Here is a 13590-nt window from a genome sequence, read left to right as displayed (position 1 = left end):
ATCTCTTGTTCCCTGCTACATCCAGATGTATAATTAAGCATCTGTTTGCTAACACGTCAGAGTAGTTATAAGAGTTGTTTGTTTAGCCTGAGGCAAAAAATGAATGGCTGCAACTTTAAAATGGTGAAATTTCTGCTATTTACACCCTCAAGAGTTTTGAAAAAGAAGAAAGAGCCCCCAGGTCTTTAACTCCCCATTCCCAGGAAAGCTGGCACTCAAATCAAACTGTTTGTTTTATTTCAAACCCCCAGTGTGCTGAGGCAGAGCCAAAACAACCAAAACATGTCACTGTCCTAATGCTGGCACACACACCTCATCGGCTTTCTGTAGCTGATTTTTCAAACAAATGAGTGAAATGTGTTGCTGATAGGACGCTTTCCCCCCCAACGTTTGGGTAGTTTCAGTGCGATGCAGATCATGGTCGGGACTGCTCTTTATTCTTCTGGGCTTCGTGGTTGCGTAGCGCGGTGGCAGAGATGGGAACGGCTGAGAACAATATGGGCAAGTGTTTCATCAGACATCTGTCATCTCATCTTCCATCTCGTCCCCCTCTGTTTCACCTTCTGCCTCGCCTTCTTCTTCCTCTTCCTCCTCAGATGTCACATCCAGCTCATCCATCTGGGAGACACACTTTGGACACGAGCAGACAAACAGGTAGTTCTCCCTGGGAAGAAAATGTTCCACCAGTCACATTGTTGCATCTCTAACAAGAGCTGAATTAATTAGAAGCATTCCGCACTCTGCTGTTAGAAAATCTGGTGCTTTTTCTGCAGCTGCTCCGCATTTAAGCGATCGACTGTTCAAAACTGTATTCATTGTTTGGGGTGTAATTAATACTCTGAATCAGCTGGTGTGATATGGGGCTCCAGAGAAACAGCATCTTCTCAAGGCTGAGAATTATCACAGGATGAGCCAAAAACTGCGGCTCAGAGTCTTGTAGAAAGAAGCCCCTCGCCTCTCTCCCTCTGTGTTGGGGTGCAATTCAAAGATGGACTGACATCATGCTAATCAATGACCAGCATGAACACAGGAGTAGTCATCAGACCCTGTAGCGTCAGAGCCTCAAGACTGCACATTATTGCTTGAAGGCTTTTTATTGATCTGCACGCAATTCATAACAGTATGACCCCAGTTCAAGTGAATGAGCTAAAGGATTACAGATGCTTACCTCAGAATTTTGTGTCTGCTATGTCGGCTTCTGTCCCGCTGACAGCAATCCAAATAACTGATGCAGATCTCCTGAAAATTGAAGAAAACACACACCGGCTGAAGAACCCCAACATCAATAACAGGAAGGTATTCAGCTTTGAAAGTTGCAGTTTAGTCCTTCAGACAGCCCTTTTCAGAAATGCACTCTAATCTATTAACCTGACAGCATGGGAGTGTGTGGACTTCATGTCTGCATCAGCACCACGGTAACTTCTCTGAAAAAGTTGCAGTCTTACTAGTTTAGTAACATTTACAAATCTTTTTCGATACAGTACAAGTCTTAGCTGCAATTTGAGACATGGGATACGTAACATTGCTGGTTTCGATCCGTCAATCAGACGTATCAGCTTCATTCGGACAAACCCACGACAGAGATGGAGAGAGTCTCGGTAAATGTGCAATCGTGCCTCAGCATGTTGGAATCTTGTGTCTGTTAATGCGCATACATGCAGGTCAGACTTGTGCCACGTTGAAAGCTAAAGGTGAATGTCACTGGGTCTGACCTAGTAAGGTTAGTGTCTATGAGTGAGGATGACAATGAGGCATGAAAGCGAACACATTCAGAATGCACCAGAATAACTGAAGCGTTTGGAAGCAGAGTGGTCTAACCCACTTTCTGTAGTTTTTGAGAAAAATGGGTTCAAAGTTTTGTGTTTTCAAGAATGGTCTAACATTAGAAGCACTACTGTGATGCTATATTTGGGTTGTGGGTTGGACCACTTTGCCACTAAAATCTAGACCATAAAATATTACAGAAATTAAATAAAATTCAATTTGGATTTTTGTTGGTTAGACCACTCTGCTTTTAACCACTTCAAATGAAAGTAGTGCTTATCTGAAAGGGCCTATGTAGTCACATTTTTGGACAGACACACATAATATCATGATGCACTGATGTAGGATCTTGTATGTATAGCAAATAGCTGGCATGTACCATGGATCTCTCCATCACTGTTGCGTTGTCTGAATGAGGCTGTAGGTAACAATAAGTGACCCGAGTCTGAGTGACAGAATAGTGAAACCAGCAATCTCCCATATCCCGTGTCGGAAAAGCGCTCTAGCATTGCTATTTTTCAAATGGAAGAAATATTTTTTTTCCCCCAAATGTCTTAGTTCTGTTGTGCAGGAAGCTGCTCTGTCCTTCTGTCTCTCAACTGGTGAAATGTTGTACAAAGCGCTTCTGTCTTTGCCAGCGTTCAAAGGAGAGCTTTGAACGGCGAAAGTAGCGCGGCTGCTGTGACATTACTGTGCCGCGCAGATGCAAGGCTTCTCAATCTTTCTGACAGCTTGACAAACCCACTCCAATCCTGGAAGTCTCAGCCTTCTAATACCGTCTGACAAGGGAGCACGCAAAGCTAGAGAGGGATGTTCTGTCCCGTCTATCCCAGGCCAAAATTTATCTCTCTAAACCCAGACATGTCAGCTGACCTCTCCTGGGTTGATGTCATTTAGGGCACTGAGGTGAAGCAGGAAATTGTTGTCGGGGAAGGACGCCTCTGCGTTGGGTATGCAGCTGTGGTTACCTGAAGGGGTCAGAGAAGAAAGAGGTCAACAGATGGCCTTTTGGAGTAACAGCAACTTTAAACCGAAGTGAGTGTTTACAGCAGAGTCATCATCTGCACCTACATGAGCTTTGAAGCATGAACAGTCCAGAGCCCTCACAGTTCAGAAAGTCCCCCGTTTCTGCAGAGAAAATGCACAAATTATGCTCATTTCTGACCTTTGCTGGGATCTGCAAACAGGTTACATAATAATCACGGCATTGTCACTGGTCTACACTGAAACATGCAACAATAAACACTCGCTCAAACAATACGACCGTTGAAAATCTGCTCAGTGGAGACAAAAATAATTTACTCGGGCAAACAAAAAAACACTGCAAGAATGAGATAAAACGGTGACCTTTTTCAATGTCCTTGTACAGCTGGTCAATAAAAGAGTCCAAATGCTCCCTCTGCTGGGCAGGAAGCTCAAGTGCATCACAGGCATGAACCCACTGACTCAAAGAGCTGAAATTGATTAGAGAAAACGCTTACAAAGAGAGAAAACTATCTGAGCCAAACTGAGATCCAGAGTTGAGTCTGTTGATGGTTAAAGTAAAGCTCAGAGGAGGCAGGTGTTTACCTGGTGCCAATTCCTTGTCCGTTTGTTCCCACCAGAGCGAACAGAGAGCGGAAACCCTCCGGAACAAACCACTGCAATACAATCATACCTTCATTAGTTCATAGAGGAGGAGATTTTCAGTTTCATTTGAACCCTTTTAGTGTCACTTGAGCTAGTAGAAGTTCTGTTTGTCTGCTGCAGTAGAAGGCAGATGGTCTTTTTTTTTATTCTTCACCTCTGATCCAACTGGGTGAAACTGCCAGGGGAGGGATGTCAGCTGTGCATCAAATATGGCTGATAAGTGGTTTGTAGACTACCTGATCTGTTTACAAATGCTGTTTCAGTTTAACATAGAAGGGTTCCTTCACCCTTCTCTGTCTAGAATCGCTGTCTTTAAAGGTGTGTCCCTCATCCCTAAGAAGGAGGCGGGCAGCTGAGTTTTGACTGTGTTGAGTTGTTGTTTCTCCTTAATGTACAGGTCTGTCCACTCCTCGCTGCATTGGACTGCATATAAGACGTTGTTCAGCGTGTGAAAACCAGTTCTGGCCTAAGACTGGGTCTGAAGTTAGGGAGGGAGAGAGTTACTTGGACAATCTGGTTACAAACATGATGATAATGTTGTTATGCCTCCATTTCTTTTCTGCTGTTGGTAAAGGCATTCTCAACCCAGTGCTATACGGTTCTGATGACCCCTCAGCTTATGTTCCAGTTGGTGGTGGGAATTGAACAGCAGGTATCGGTCTGTGTGTAGGTTTCCAGTAAATTTCAGTCCTCCTCAATGTGCACAGAACAGTCCATAAAAAGCCGCTTGTTTTCCATGATATTGTCCCTTTTTGAAGTCAATGCTGCCGTCCAATGAGTTAAAATGTTCTGTGAAGGCTTCTACTTCTCGGGTTATGACTTTGACCCATGTGTCATCCACATATCTGAACGAGTGGATGGTGTTGTTCCGTTGTGAAAAAGCAGAACATTGAGCTCTTTCACAAGAACAACTTCTAGCCACTGGGTCAGATATGTGGATGACACCTGGGTCACATTCAGAGCTCAAGAAGTAGACGCCTTTACAGAGCACGTTAAAATGGTGGATAAAAACACTGAGTTGACAACAGACAGGAAAAACAAACTGCCTTTTTTGGACTGTGCTGTGCACATTAAAGCATTAACAAAGAGATTTACTCCCACCACCCACTTGGTGCGATCAAAACTTTACAGCAGCAGGCTGAGAATGTCCAAGAGAGGGAAAAGAAAAGCACCACAGACATGTTAGTTAAGCTATTAAAACCCACAGGTGTCCAAACTGGGCATTCATGAAGAAATCTGGAGAAAAAAAACTCCACAACATCAGCAGAGAAGATTATAAGAACATGTGGAACAACACTGATCATGACGAGTCTCTGAGAAACACAACATCTTGATGCACTTCAGATCCACTCTGAGACATGAACCAGTTCAGTTTGAGAATAAAACAACCAAACTCAGGCTGAGCAACACTATATATGCAGTCCAATGCAGAGAGGAGTCCACAGACTAAACAACAGTTCTACACAAGAGAGCAGCTCATCAGCACAAGACCCAACAGTCCACCTGCATCTGAAGGGGAAGAGATGCTCATTTAAGGACAGTAGTGTCTGGGCAGAGAAGACAGACGGTTTGAGAGAGAAGTTAAGTAACCAATGTAAGCACAACATCCCTATGAAGCACATAGAACAGTCCTGACATCCCTCTCCTGGCAGTTTCACCGCCACTCACACTTTGAGTCATGTGAGCTGAACACGACAAACTCCCCAACAGTTAGTTAGAACTAGTGACGCCTCTTGGTTGAAAAGATAAACAGCCTAAAAAAACAAAAAGAAGTCCAGCTGCCTTCTACTGCAGCACACAGGAGTGAGTTGAATAGTATAATAATAGAAAAAACATCTGGGACCATATACATAAATGCAAATATTGTAATTAGTAATTGAACACTTGGCTTTTGGAGTGTTGATTACTCAAAACTTCTCCTTAATCTCTGGGGAATTGTACAAGCACTATAGACAACTATACAGAAAGTATAGAAAAATGCACAACAAAATTTCAGAGCCCAGGACGACACCATTGATTTGTCTAATCAACAATCCAAAACTCAAGAGATTTTAGCTTAAAATGATATAAAATGCACATTTGAGAAGCCCAAATTGAAGATTATTTGGTGTTTTTACTTTGAAAACCCCCTAAATTATCTGCAGATTTAGTTTTTTCCCTCTATTTCCAAATTCTCAGCAAATTAAATGATAATGACTGAACTCGTCAGCTGCAATCTAACTTATCATAATGTAAAACGATGCTTTGCAAATGGCAGCTTTGTGACACATGAATTGATGGACTGTTTTTCAGCCTCACGCACTCAACAGGGACACCAACATTTTTAGGAACCCTGACATTTATACAGAAAGTGATGTAGTAAGCAGGACAGCATTTAGGAGGCAGAGAAGGCCAAATAAAAATCACAAATGTCAGTTCAAAGTTCCCCTCTGAGCTGCAGTAATTAACCGTCCTGAGAAACAACCACGTTTTGGCAGCAGCGTGCAGCATTTGGTGAAAACGAGCTGAATAAATGTGAACTACAAGCTTGAAAACGTGAAGAAACACTGAATGTTTTACTCACCCTGCTGAGATGCTCATCATAAAGTGCTGCTCTAAAAAGGCTGTGTAACAAGGCCAACTGCCCCTGTAAAACCAACGCGAAATAAATAAATATTACGCCGTATGTGACAGAAAGCATACATCACAAGCATAGATGGCCACAGTGGGAAATGGGACTCTCTCAGGGGAAAGTAACATTGGCATGCTTTGCTTACTGAGCTGTGAAGGGCTGCGATCGCCACATGAGCACGATATCGTCTTTGAACTGACGGGCTTTCTACATTTTGCACCCCAACAACTTCATATCTGCAGCGGGAACAACGTGAAGGTAACTCACTCTGAACTGCTCTCCCAGAAGCTTGTGTGCGATCTCCTCTTCCTCGTTCGCCGCCCGGCTGCAGAAGTGAGAAAATAGCTTCTGCCAGTGTGCTTTATCTTTGGCCTGGACATTAACAACACCGTGGCATTTAGTTATTACAGTGTGTCTTACTGTCGGCGTGCAGCGTTTCTTTAATACACACAGGGATTTTTTTTTTTTATCCGATGTATTTTGGAGCTACAAGTAATCACAGACTCACCTGTTTGACCAAAGCTACCATTCTGGCCATGAGCATGATGCTGGAGGTCTCTGGGGGATAATGCATACTCCTGAAACAACACAATAAAAACTGGAAACAAAAATCTCACAAGAAGGTGAAAACATCTGGCTTATTCCATGTCAACTCACACAAACTTCCCAGTTCATGTCATGGATTTTATTGAAAAAAATCACGTGAAACCTTCTGTTTAGCTCATGGGACCTTGTTCTGCTGCAGATGTTTTATTTATGGTTTTTTGAAGTTTGGCCCTCAGAGCTACATTTCATCATTTCTCACCACTTCACTTATTTTTCACTGGACTGAAATTTTCACTGAACCCTGAGGATAGTTTCCAACTAAGCAGCTGTTGCTGAATGTTTTACAGCAATCAAATGAATAAATTTGCTACCTGAAGGAAGAATCTCTAGCTTTCAAAAACTTGTATTTTCACAGGTTTTCACTTTCTTGCAGACAGATTTTGATTCTGTGTTTTATTAATGTACTTCCTTGTTGTTGTGAAGTTATCTGGTCTTGGATAAAAAATAAATAAAATAAAAAACAGCCTCAGCTCTTGCTACACATAGCTCAGAACTGACACTTTTTAATGTATTTCGATTGTATGTTTTCCAAAGAGGGAGCATTTGAAACTTTTTTTTTTTTTTTTTAAATGTATTATTAAACAGTGTTAATTATTCATTGCCAGAACACAGAAAACTGTAAGATATAAAATTTTCTTTTTAAATAACACATTTTTTACACCTTTCACTGACTAATATCACATTCAGTGGTGTTATTTCATAGGTAGTTATTAATACTTTGTTGATTTCAAGTGTTTCTATGTGTTTGTGCGACTGACACTCGCATCCAATACAACAACTCGGCCATAAATTCGACCTTTACAAAGCTTCTTCACTGTCAGTTGTTGCTGATGTGTGGCTTTATGTTTATTATTGATAGGGGGCGATGATTAAAATATAGAGAGAGAAAAATGAAAGATTACTCCAGCAGTTCTTCAAAAAATGTCAGCAACAAAAACTAAAAAAGAAGAAGCGTTGTAAAAGTAGAATTTATGTTTAGGATTGTATTAGATTCCACAGATTTATCTCATAAACTGGGAGGAGAGTTCAGGTATCACACAAAGGTAGAAAACCTGAAGCCAACAACGTACAAATACCTACCGATGAAATAACACAACTAAATGTAATACTACAGGTGGTAAAATTACAGTAACTAATAGAGTATCTTTGAAGCTTAAATTAATCTGCTTTGAAACACGTATGGTTACGTATTTTTGTACTGTATTGAGATTTGTGGGAATGATTTCTTTATGCAGGACCAAATAATTTCCACATATGACAAAAGTGTATTAATATGACAGAATCAAAATTTGTTTGCAAGAAAATAAACACTACTGGAGAAACTCATTTTTGAAAATTGTATTCAAGATAATTAAATGCTATAATTCCATTACTGTCCAACGTTCAGTTGCAGCTGTTGAGTAGCATATTATAATCAGGGTCTAATGTATGTTTGGTAGAAATTTCAACCCAATCCAGTGAAAATAACCAACTGGTGAGGTTTAGGGGGAATCATAAAAATGATTACATTTAGCTCTGAGGGCCAAACTTCAAAAACTCATTAATAAAAAAGTGTTTGGAATTTAAAACTTAAAAGATTTCACAGTAATTTTTTTGCAAGAAAATCCATAAAAGGCTCCCTTCACCTCCATGCATCTTTGAGCTTGTTGATTGGATGTTCTGGGTCTTCCTGAGAAGGTCCCAGACACAGAGCCCGGTGGTACTGATCCGCGGCAGCCTGTCGACACTCGCTGCTGCAGTACATCACCTGCCGAGGGAGAAGGATTCACAGGAATCAAAATACAATGAAAATGATTTTTTTTTTTTTTTTTTTTAAATGTGTGAATCGTTGCAAGCGGGAGAACAAGTCGGCCTCCCAGCATGCAGCACAGTTCCTTCAGCACCGACTGGAAACTACAAGTCTGCACTGAACGACGCTGGAAGTTATCTGTAGGAGTTATTATTACTTCAATTTGCATGAATAAACAAACTTCTATAAACTACGGATTTCTATATATAGATCTGTCTCTGGATGGATATTTAAAATCAATGCTTTTCCAGCTTTTTTGCTTTTAACCAAGTCTCCCTTTGGAAACATGAGCAAAAGTGTAAAAGTTGCACATTTTCCCACAGAAAAGGAATTTACTGTTGCAATTTCTGACAATGTTAAAGAATATAAACCATTTCTGGAGCATCATAGTTCATTGTGAAAAGTGGAGCTGATAAATCTGCAAACAATGCAGGAGATAATGAGAGAGGAATGGGCTTTATAAGTGGACTGTATAGCATCAGGAGCCCAAAGCAGAAAGTCCTGAAATTCAGTGTAATTTATTTTGGTCTAGTTGAAAATAGGGTTGAAACAATTCCTTAAGTTATTCGAGTAACCCAGACTTTATCCTATACGGATGTACACAATGAGGCTTTCTTTGTGTGAGTCAGCTTGAGAAAAACTAAAACCTGTCAGAGTTAACAGGCATGAAGGTGGTCTTTATCTTTCTTTGTTAACTCAGCCTTTCTGCTTTAAACTCGTCACACAAACAGCAGCGATTAACGCATCATTTGACTCGTTTTCTGCACAAAATGAACCGATCACGAACAGGTTGTTTTAATGGAGAACATTGAGGAACATAAAAATCCATGATGGTAAAAGACTGCAACTGTAAATGATGTAAGACAGGAATGCTGGTAGAAAACTGTTAAATGTGCAGAATGTATTTATTTTACCGATCAATGCAGATGATTATTTCTAACAGACAGCTGCACAATAAAACTATCACGCTTCATGCATTCAAACATGATATTGTAGTGAAGTGCATGTAGGTCTGACACTGTCCTCATAATGAAGGAAATCGCTTTAATTTGTGGCCAAATCAAAGTGATTGAATATTCTCTGTAATAAATACTAAGAACCTGATCAGTTTTCTTTTTTATGTTCTATCAGCTGCAGTAGCAGCAGTTTAAACAGATCAAACATAAAAACAGAATTATGTGATTTCTGCATCTCCAACTAAATACATGTGGGGTTCCCATGACTTTGAGTTTTAGTTGAATACCCCTGTACTATACTATACATGTACAAAATGACAAGTTCTGCTTTTTTTAAATTTTATTTTACGTCTTCAACAATCAACAACAGTCGAGACCCACCTGGCACTGAGGACAGGCCTGGTGCAGCTCTGGTCGGACACAACAGAGCTCCGGGTGAGGAAGGCTGAGTCCAGGGTTGCCGCTGAGTCTCCTCGCATTCTCCTCTGCAGTCTCCAGAGCACGTAAGCAGAACTCACAGGCTGTGAAAGCAGCAGAACAGACAGGCAGCGGTGAAACAAAACTGCAAGCCCTGAAGATATCAAAATTTCAGTTTCAGATGTACAGTGACTAGAAAAAAAAGTTTGAAGTTTCCTGTTTTATTGCTTTTGAAAATGAAGTAAAGATCAATTCAATTTGACTGTTCTGACCAGACAAAGACAAACAGATTTCCACAATGTAATGTTGTTTAACCAAAATATAAAATGTCCATGTCGAGATGCTGTTTGTATGAACAGACAGGTGACAAATTAGAGGAAAAACCTGACATAAAATGTCTCAGTAAGATGTTGGGCTGCCATGTGTTACCAGAAGAGCATCATTGGTATGGACTCTCAAATTCCCAGCAATCTACGGGAACGATTGAACACCTTTTTTTCATATTGTTAGCATTTTCATTCCACTCACGCCCTGTGAACTAGGACCACTCCCATCAGGATCGAAATCGGAATCACAATAAGAAATACTTTATTGATCCCAGAGGGGAAACTGCTTACGTTACAGTTGCTCAAAGACTAAGCACTTTGGTCGGCCATAGGCCTTTTATAAGTGCTATATAAATAAATCTGAAACCGACATAGAAATCTAAACAGTATAAAATATAGAGATGAACTTAAGTAGAAAAATATAAACATAAGCAGAAACAGTAGAATCATAAAATGTAAAATGTGCATTTTCTAAGAAAATAAAATGTAAGTGTCCAGCATTATAAATGTTCAATGACAGGATAAAGGTGGTCACTGTGTATTGATTTGCAGCAATCCTTTCCTCTAAGGCAACATGTGAACCCAAACTCCTCCAGAAAAATTCCTCTTAAAGCCTAACAGAGCCACCAGAGTTTTCTTTTAATGTGTCACTCTAATCTGTATTCTTTCATTCAACAGTTCCAGTGTCATTCTTTGTTAATCCAGGCAAAGATGCGATCTGAGTAGCTCTCAGTTCATGTAAAGGTGTGAACAGCTGATGAGCTCTTTAATAAACTGTGCTGTTGCATTTCTACTCGACGTCTCACCTTTATATTTGTACAAAGCATTCCACAGGAACTGGGCAGCGACGAGAGGCCGCTCAATGAAGATGGAGTCTCCCTTCTTGATGCTCTTTTTGGCAAAGAGACCCTTACCCTGGAACATGAATAACAAACCGTTACTGTTGTACCCAATCTAGGAGACTTGGATTCACAATATACACAAGACTGGACTGCACATCAAGTGACATAACGCACAAAAACATTACTAACATAATAATCACATCAGAGCAGCTTCAGGCATCTTTTCTATCAGCAAACTGTACAACTCCTCCCTCTTCTGCAGGAATCAGACACTTAAAATCTGAACAATAACTTTACATTTTTCAATCGCTTGTAAAAAGTATGTAATTTTCCATGTACATTATGTGGGTTTAATGTGCAGCATTTCAGTTTTCATGCGTAATAATCATTCATTTGTTTTATTTCAGATGTGTCACAGTATCATAAAGGCAAAAGAGAAAATAAATACACAAAACAAATCCAAAACCTAAGATAGTGCCTGAAAATGAGCAGGGTGAAGTAAAACTTATTAGTTTCATATCTTATTATTTCTGGTTTACATCAAATCTTCTGCTTTGATACCTCTTTAGAAACTCCAGAACACATTTACTTTTACACGTTATTATATTTTAGAAAAAATCTTTTTTTAGTTGTTTAAAAGGTGTGTTCATTTTGAGATCCTCATCTAGATCATTCCATAAGTTTACTTCACAATCTGATCAACATCTAGTCTTCATGGTGGAACAATAAAATGATGTTTTAACATCAACATTTTGATTCATAATTTGCTATTTTACTTCTGAACAGTTGTTGTATGTTATCAGGGAGTGAGTCGTTGCTTTCTAATATACATTCCAACTTATTTCATTATCATTGGCAATACTATTCTATTGTCTAAGCATCATCGGCAGTATTTTTATTTTTTCGAAATGTATCATATTTGTAATGGTAATTCTCTAATAGTCACTGCGTTTAGTCTCCTGTTAAATCATTGTTCTCTGAGTAATATCTGGGACAAGAATTACCTTCGAGATTAACAGAGTTTTATCTCACCTTATGGCAAATAGTGACTCCTAAATAGTGTGATGTATCTTTAATTGAATTATTTCTTTTAGCTGGAGGTTATGTTGAGCAGTTTCTGGCTGGATGTCTGTAATAATCCATGAAACGGGTCTCAGTGAAGAAGCAGAAAAAACAACATTTAGTTAAACTAAACACACAAACAGAAACTAACTCGGAGTCAGGTAGGTAGGTCTGTCTGTCTGTCTGTGAGCTGAACCTGCAGCGATCATCACAGTTGCTGCTTTAAAGCCGCTTTAAACCCCAGATTCGTCTAAATCTGTTTTATTCGCTCAAACTAGATCCGCTCTCACCTTGATGTTGTCGATAAATCGGACCTCCACGCTGCCGGCAACTTTGCCGGGATCCACGCAGAAGGAAAACATGTCATCCATGGGAGCCGCCATGTTTCCACAAGACCTTTCACCTCTGAACCCCGAACCTGAGCTTTATGCGCCGGACAGGAAGCAGCGACGTCTGGCGGCCGAGAGGTGAACTGCAGCTCAGTGCTGCTACACTCATACCTGAACATGTTCAGTTTGACAGATCACAATACCAGGAATTAATGCTACCAACCTTCCCAACACAGTGTTTCTTACAGTGCTACTACTTGCCAACAAAGCTATACTAAAATAAAACTGATCTCAATAAAAAAAATCAAAAACAAGTTTAAAAATCAACATGTCTGACATGATTTTGCACAACTGTGTTTGTAAATTTGTTTCATATGTGTAAATATCTGTATATACTTTTTTATTCTTTATTTATTTTTACTACTACTATTTTTTCTTGTTTCTCTTTTTCTTTCTATAGTTGTTTTATTATTCTCTTTCCTTATTCCATGGGTGACACCAACAGCCGAATCCAAATTCCTTGTAAGGTGTGTACAGACTTGGTCATTAAAATTGATTCTGATTTTGCATGTGATTGCATATGATGCCACTTTTTATAAAATTATTCGAAGCATTAAGAGTTGGAAAACCATGATTTTTGTTTTACCTCAGTAACAATATTATATAACTGCTTTCGAAGCAGGTACACCATCATACCTGCTTAATGTATGTTCAAATATTGACCATAAATGCAAAAAAATAGGTCATTTTAACATTTTGTTTCTCAAAGTATGCCTCTGACTGACACCATACTCTATATTTCTAAAACTCCTATCAGTGCCAAGCACAGGGGGGAAAGCAGCCTTTTAGGATCAAAAATTATGGTTTTATGGTTGATAGAACGGCGCAAAAATCAACATTACCCCACCTTTAAGAGTTTTTAACATGTATTATTTAATAACATACATATGCACAAAAATAAATGTGATATATATGAAACAGTCAGGCATGAGCCCTTTGGTGCACTGAAGTGGAATGTGACCCAAAGGTAAAAATTAAAGTTTTACTGTTTCAGGAAAATGTGGTGAGCAACCTCATAAAGTAGACTGCATTAAAATGAAAGTAGGAAGGTGTTTTCACAGGTAAAAATCACCATTAATGCTGTTTTAGTGAGCTGAAATAAAACTGAAATGAACAAAACTGTAGAAACAGACAAATAATACAATCATCATTTGCAAAATATTTAAAAAGAATTAATCACAAACAGTTTTGGACTTATA

At 39.4% G+C, this 13590-nt stretch overlaps 1 protein-coding gene across 1 annotated transcript; it reads right to left on the bottom strand.

Moving 5' to 3' along the window:
* Positions 1–220: 220 nt before the first annotated feature.
* Positions 221–12419, bottom strand: smyd5 (SMYD family member 5). Its single transcript, XM_023292797.3, has 13 exons — positions 12293–12419; positions 10905–11013; positions 9737–9876; positions 8236–8357; positions 6513–6582; positions 6272–6376; positions 5957–6019; positions 3334–3404; positions 3112–3218; positions 2836–2892; positions 2638–2732; positions 1169–1239; positions 221–664 (listed from the first exon to the last, which is right to left on the bottom strand). The coding sequence occupies exons 1-13, from the start codon at positions 12383–12385 to the stop codon at positions 514–516; spliced, it is 1254 nt and encodes a 417-aa protein (XP_023148565.2). The 5' UTR covers positions 12386–12419; the 3' UTR covers positions 221–513.
* Positions 12420–13590: the final 1171 nt, after the last annotated feature.

Source organism: Amphiprion ocellaris, chromosome 13 (assembly GCF_022539595.1).
Source record: "Amphiprion ocellaris isolate individual 3 ecotype Okinawa chromosome 13, ASM2253959v1, whole genome shotgun sequence".
NCBI lineage: Eukaryota > Metazoa > Chordata > Actinopteri > Pomacentridae > Amphiprion > Amphiprion ocellaris.
This window is presented reverse-complemented; position numbering and strand designations above follow the sequence as displayed.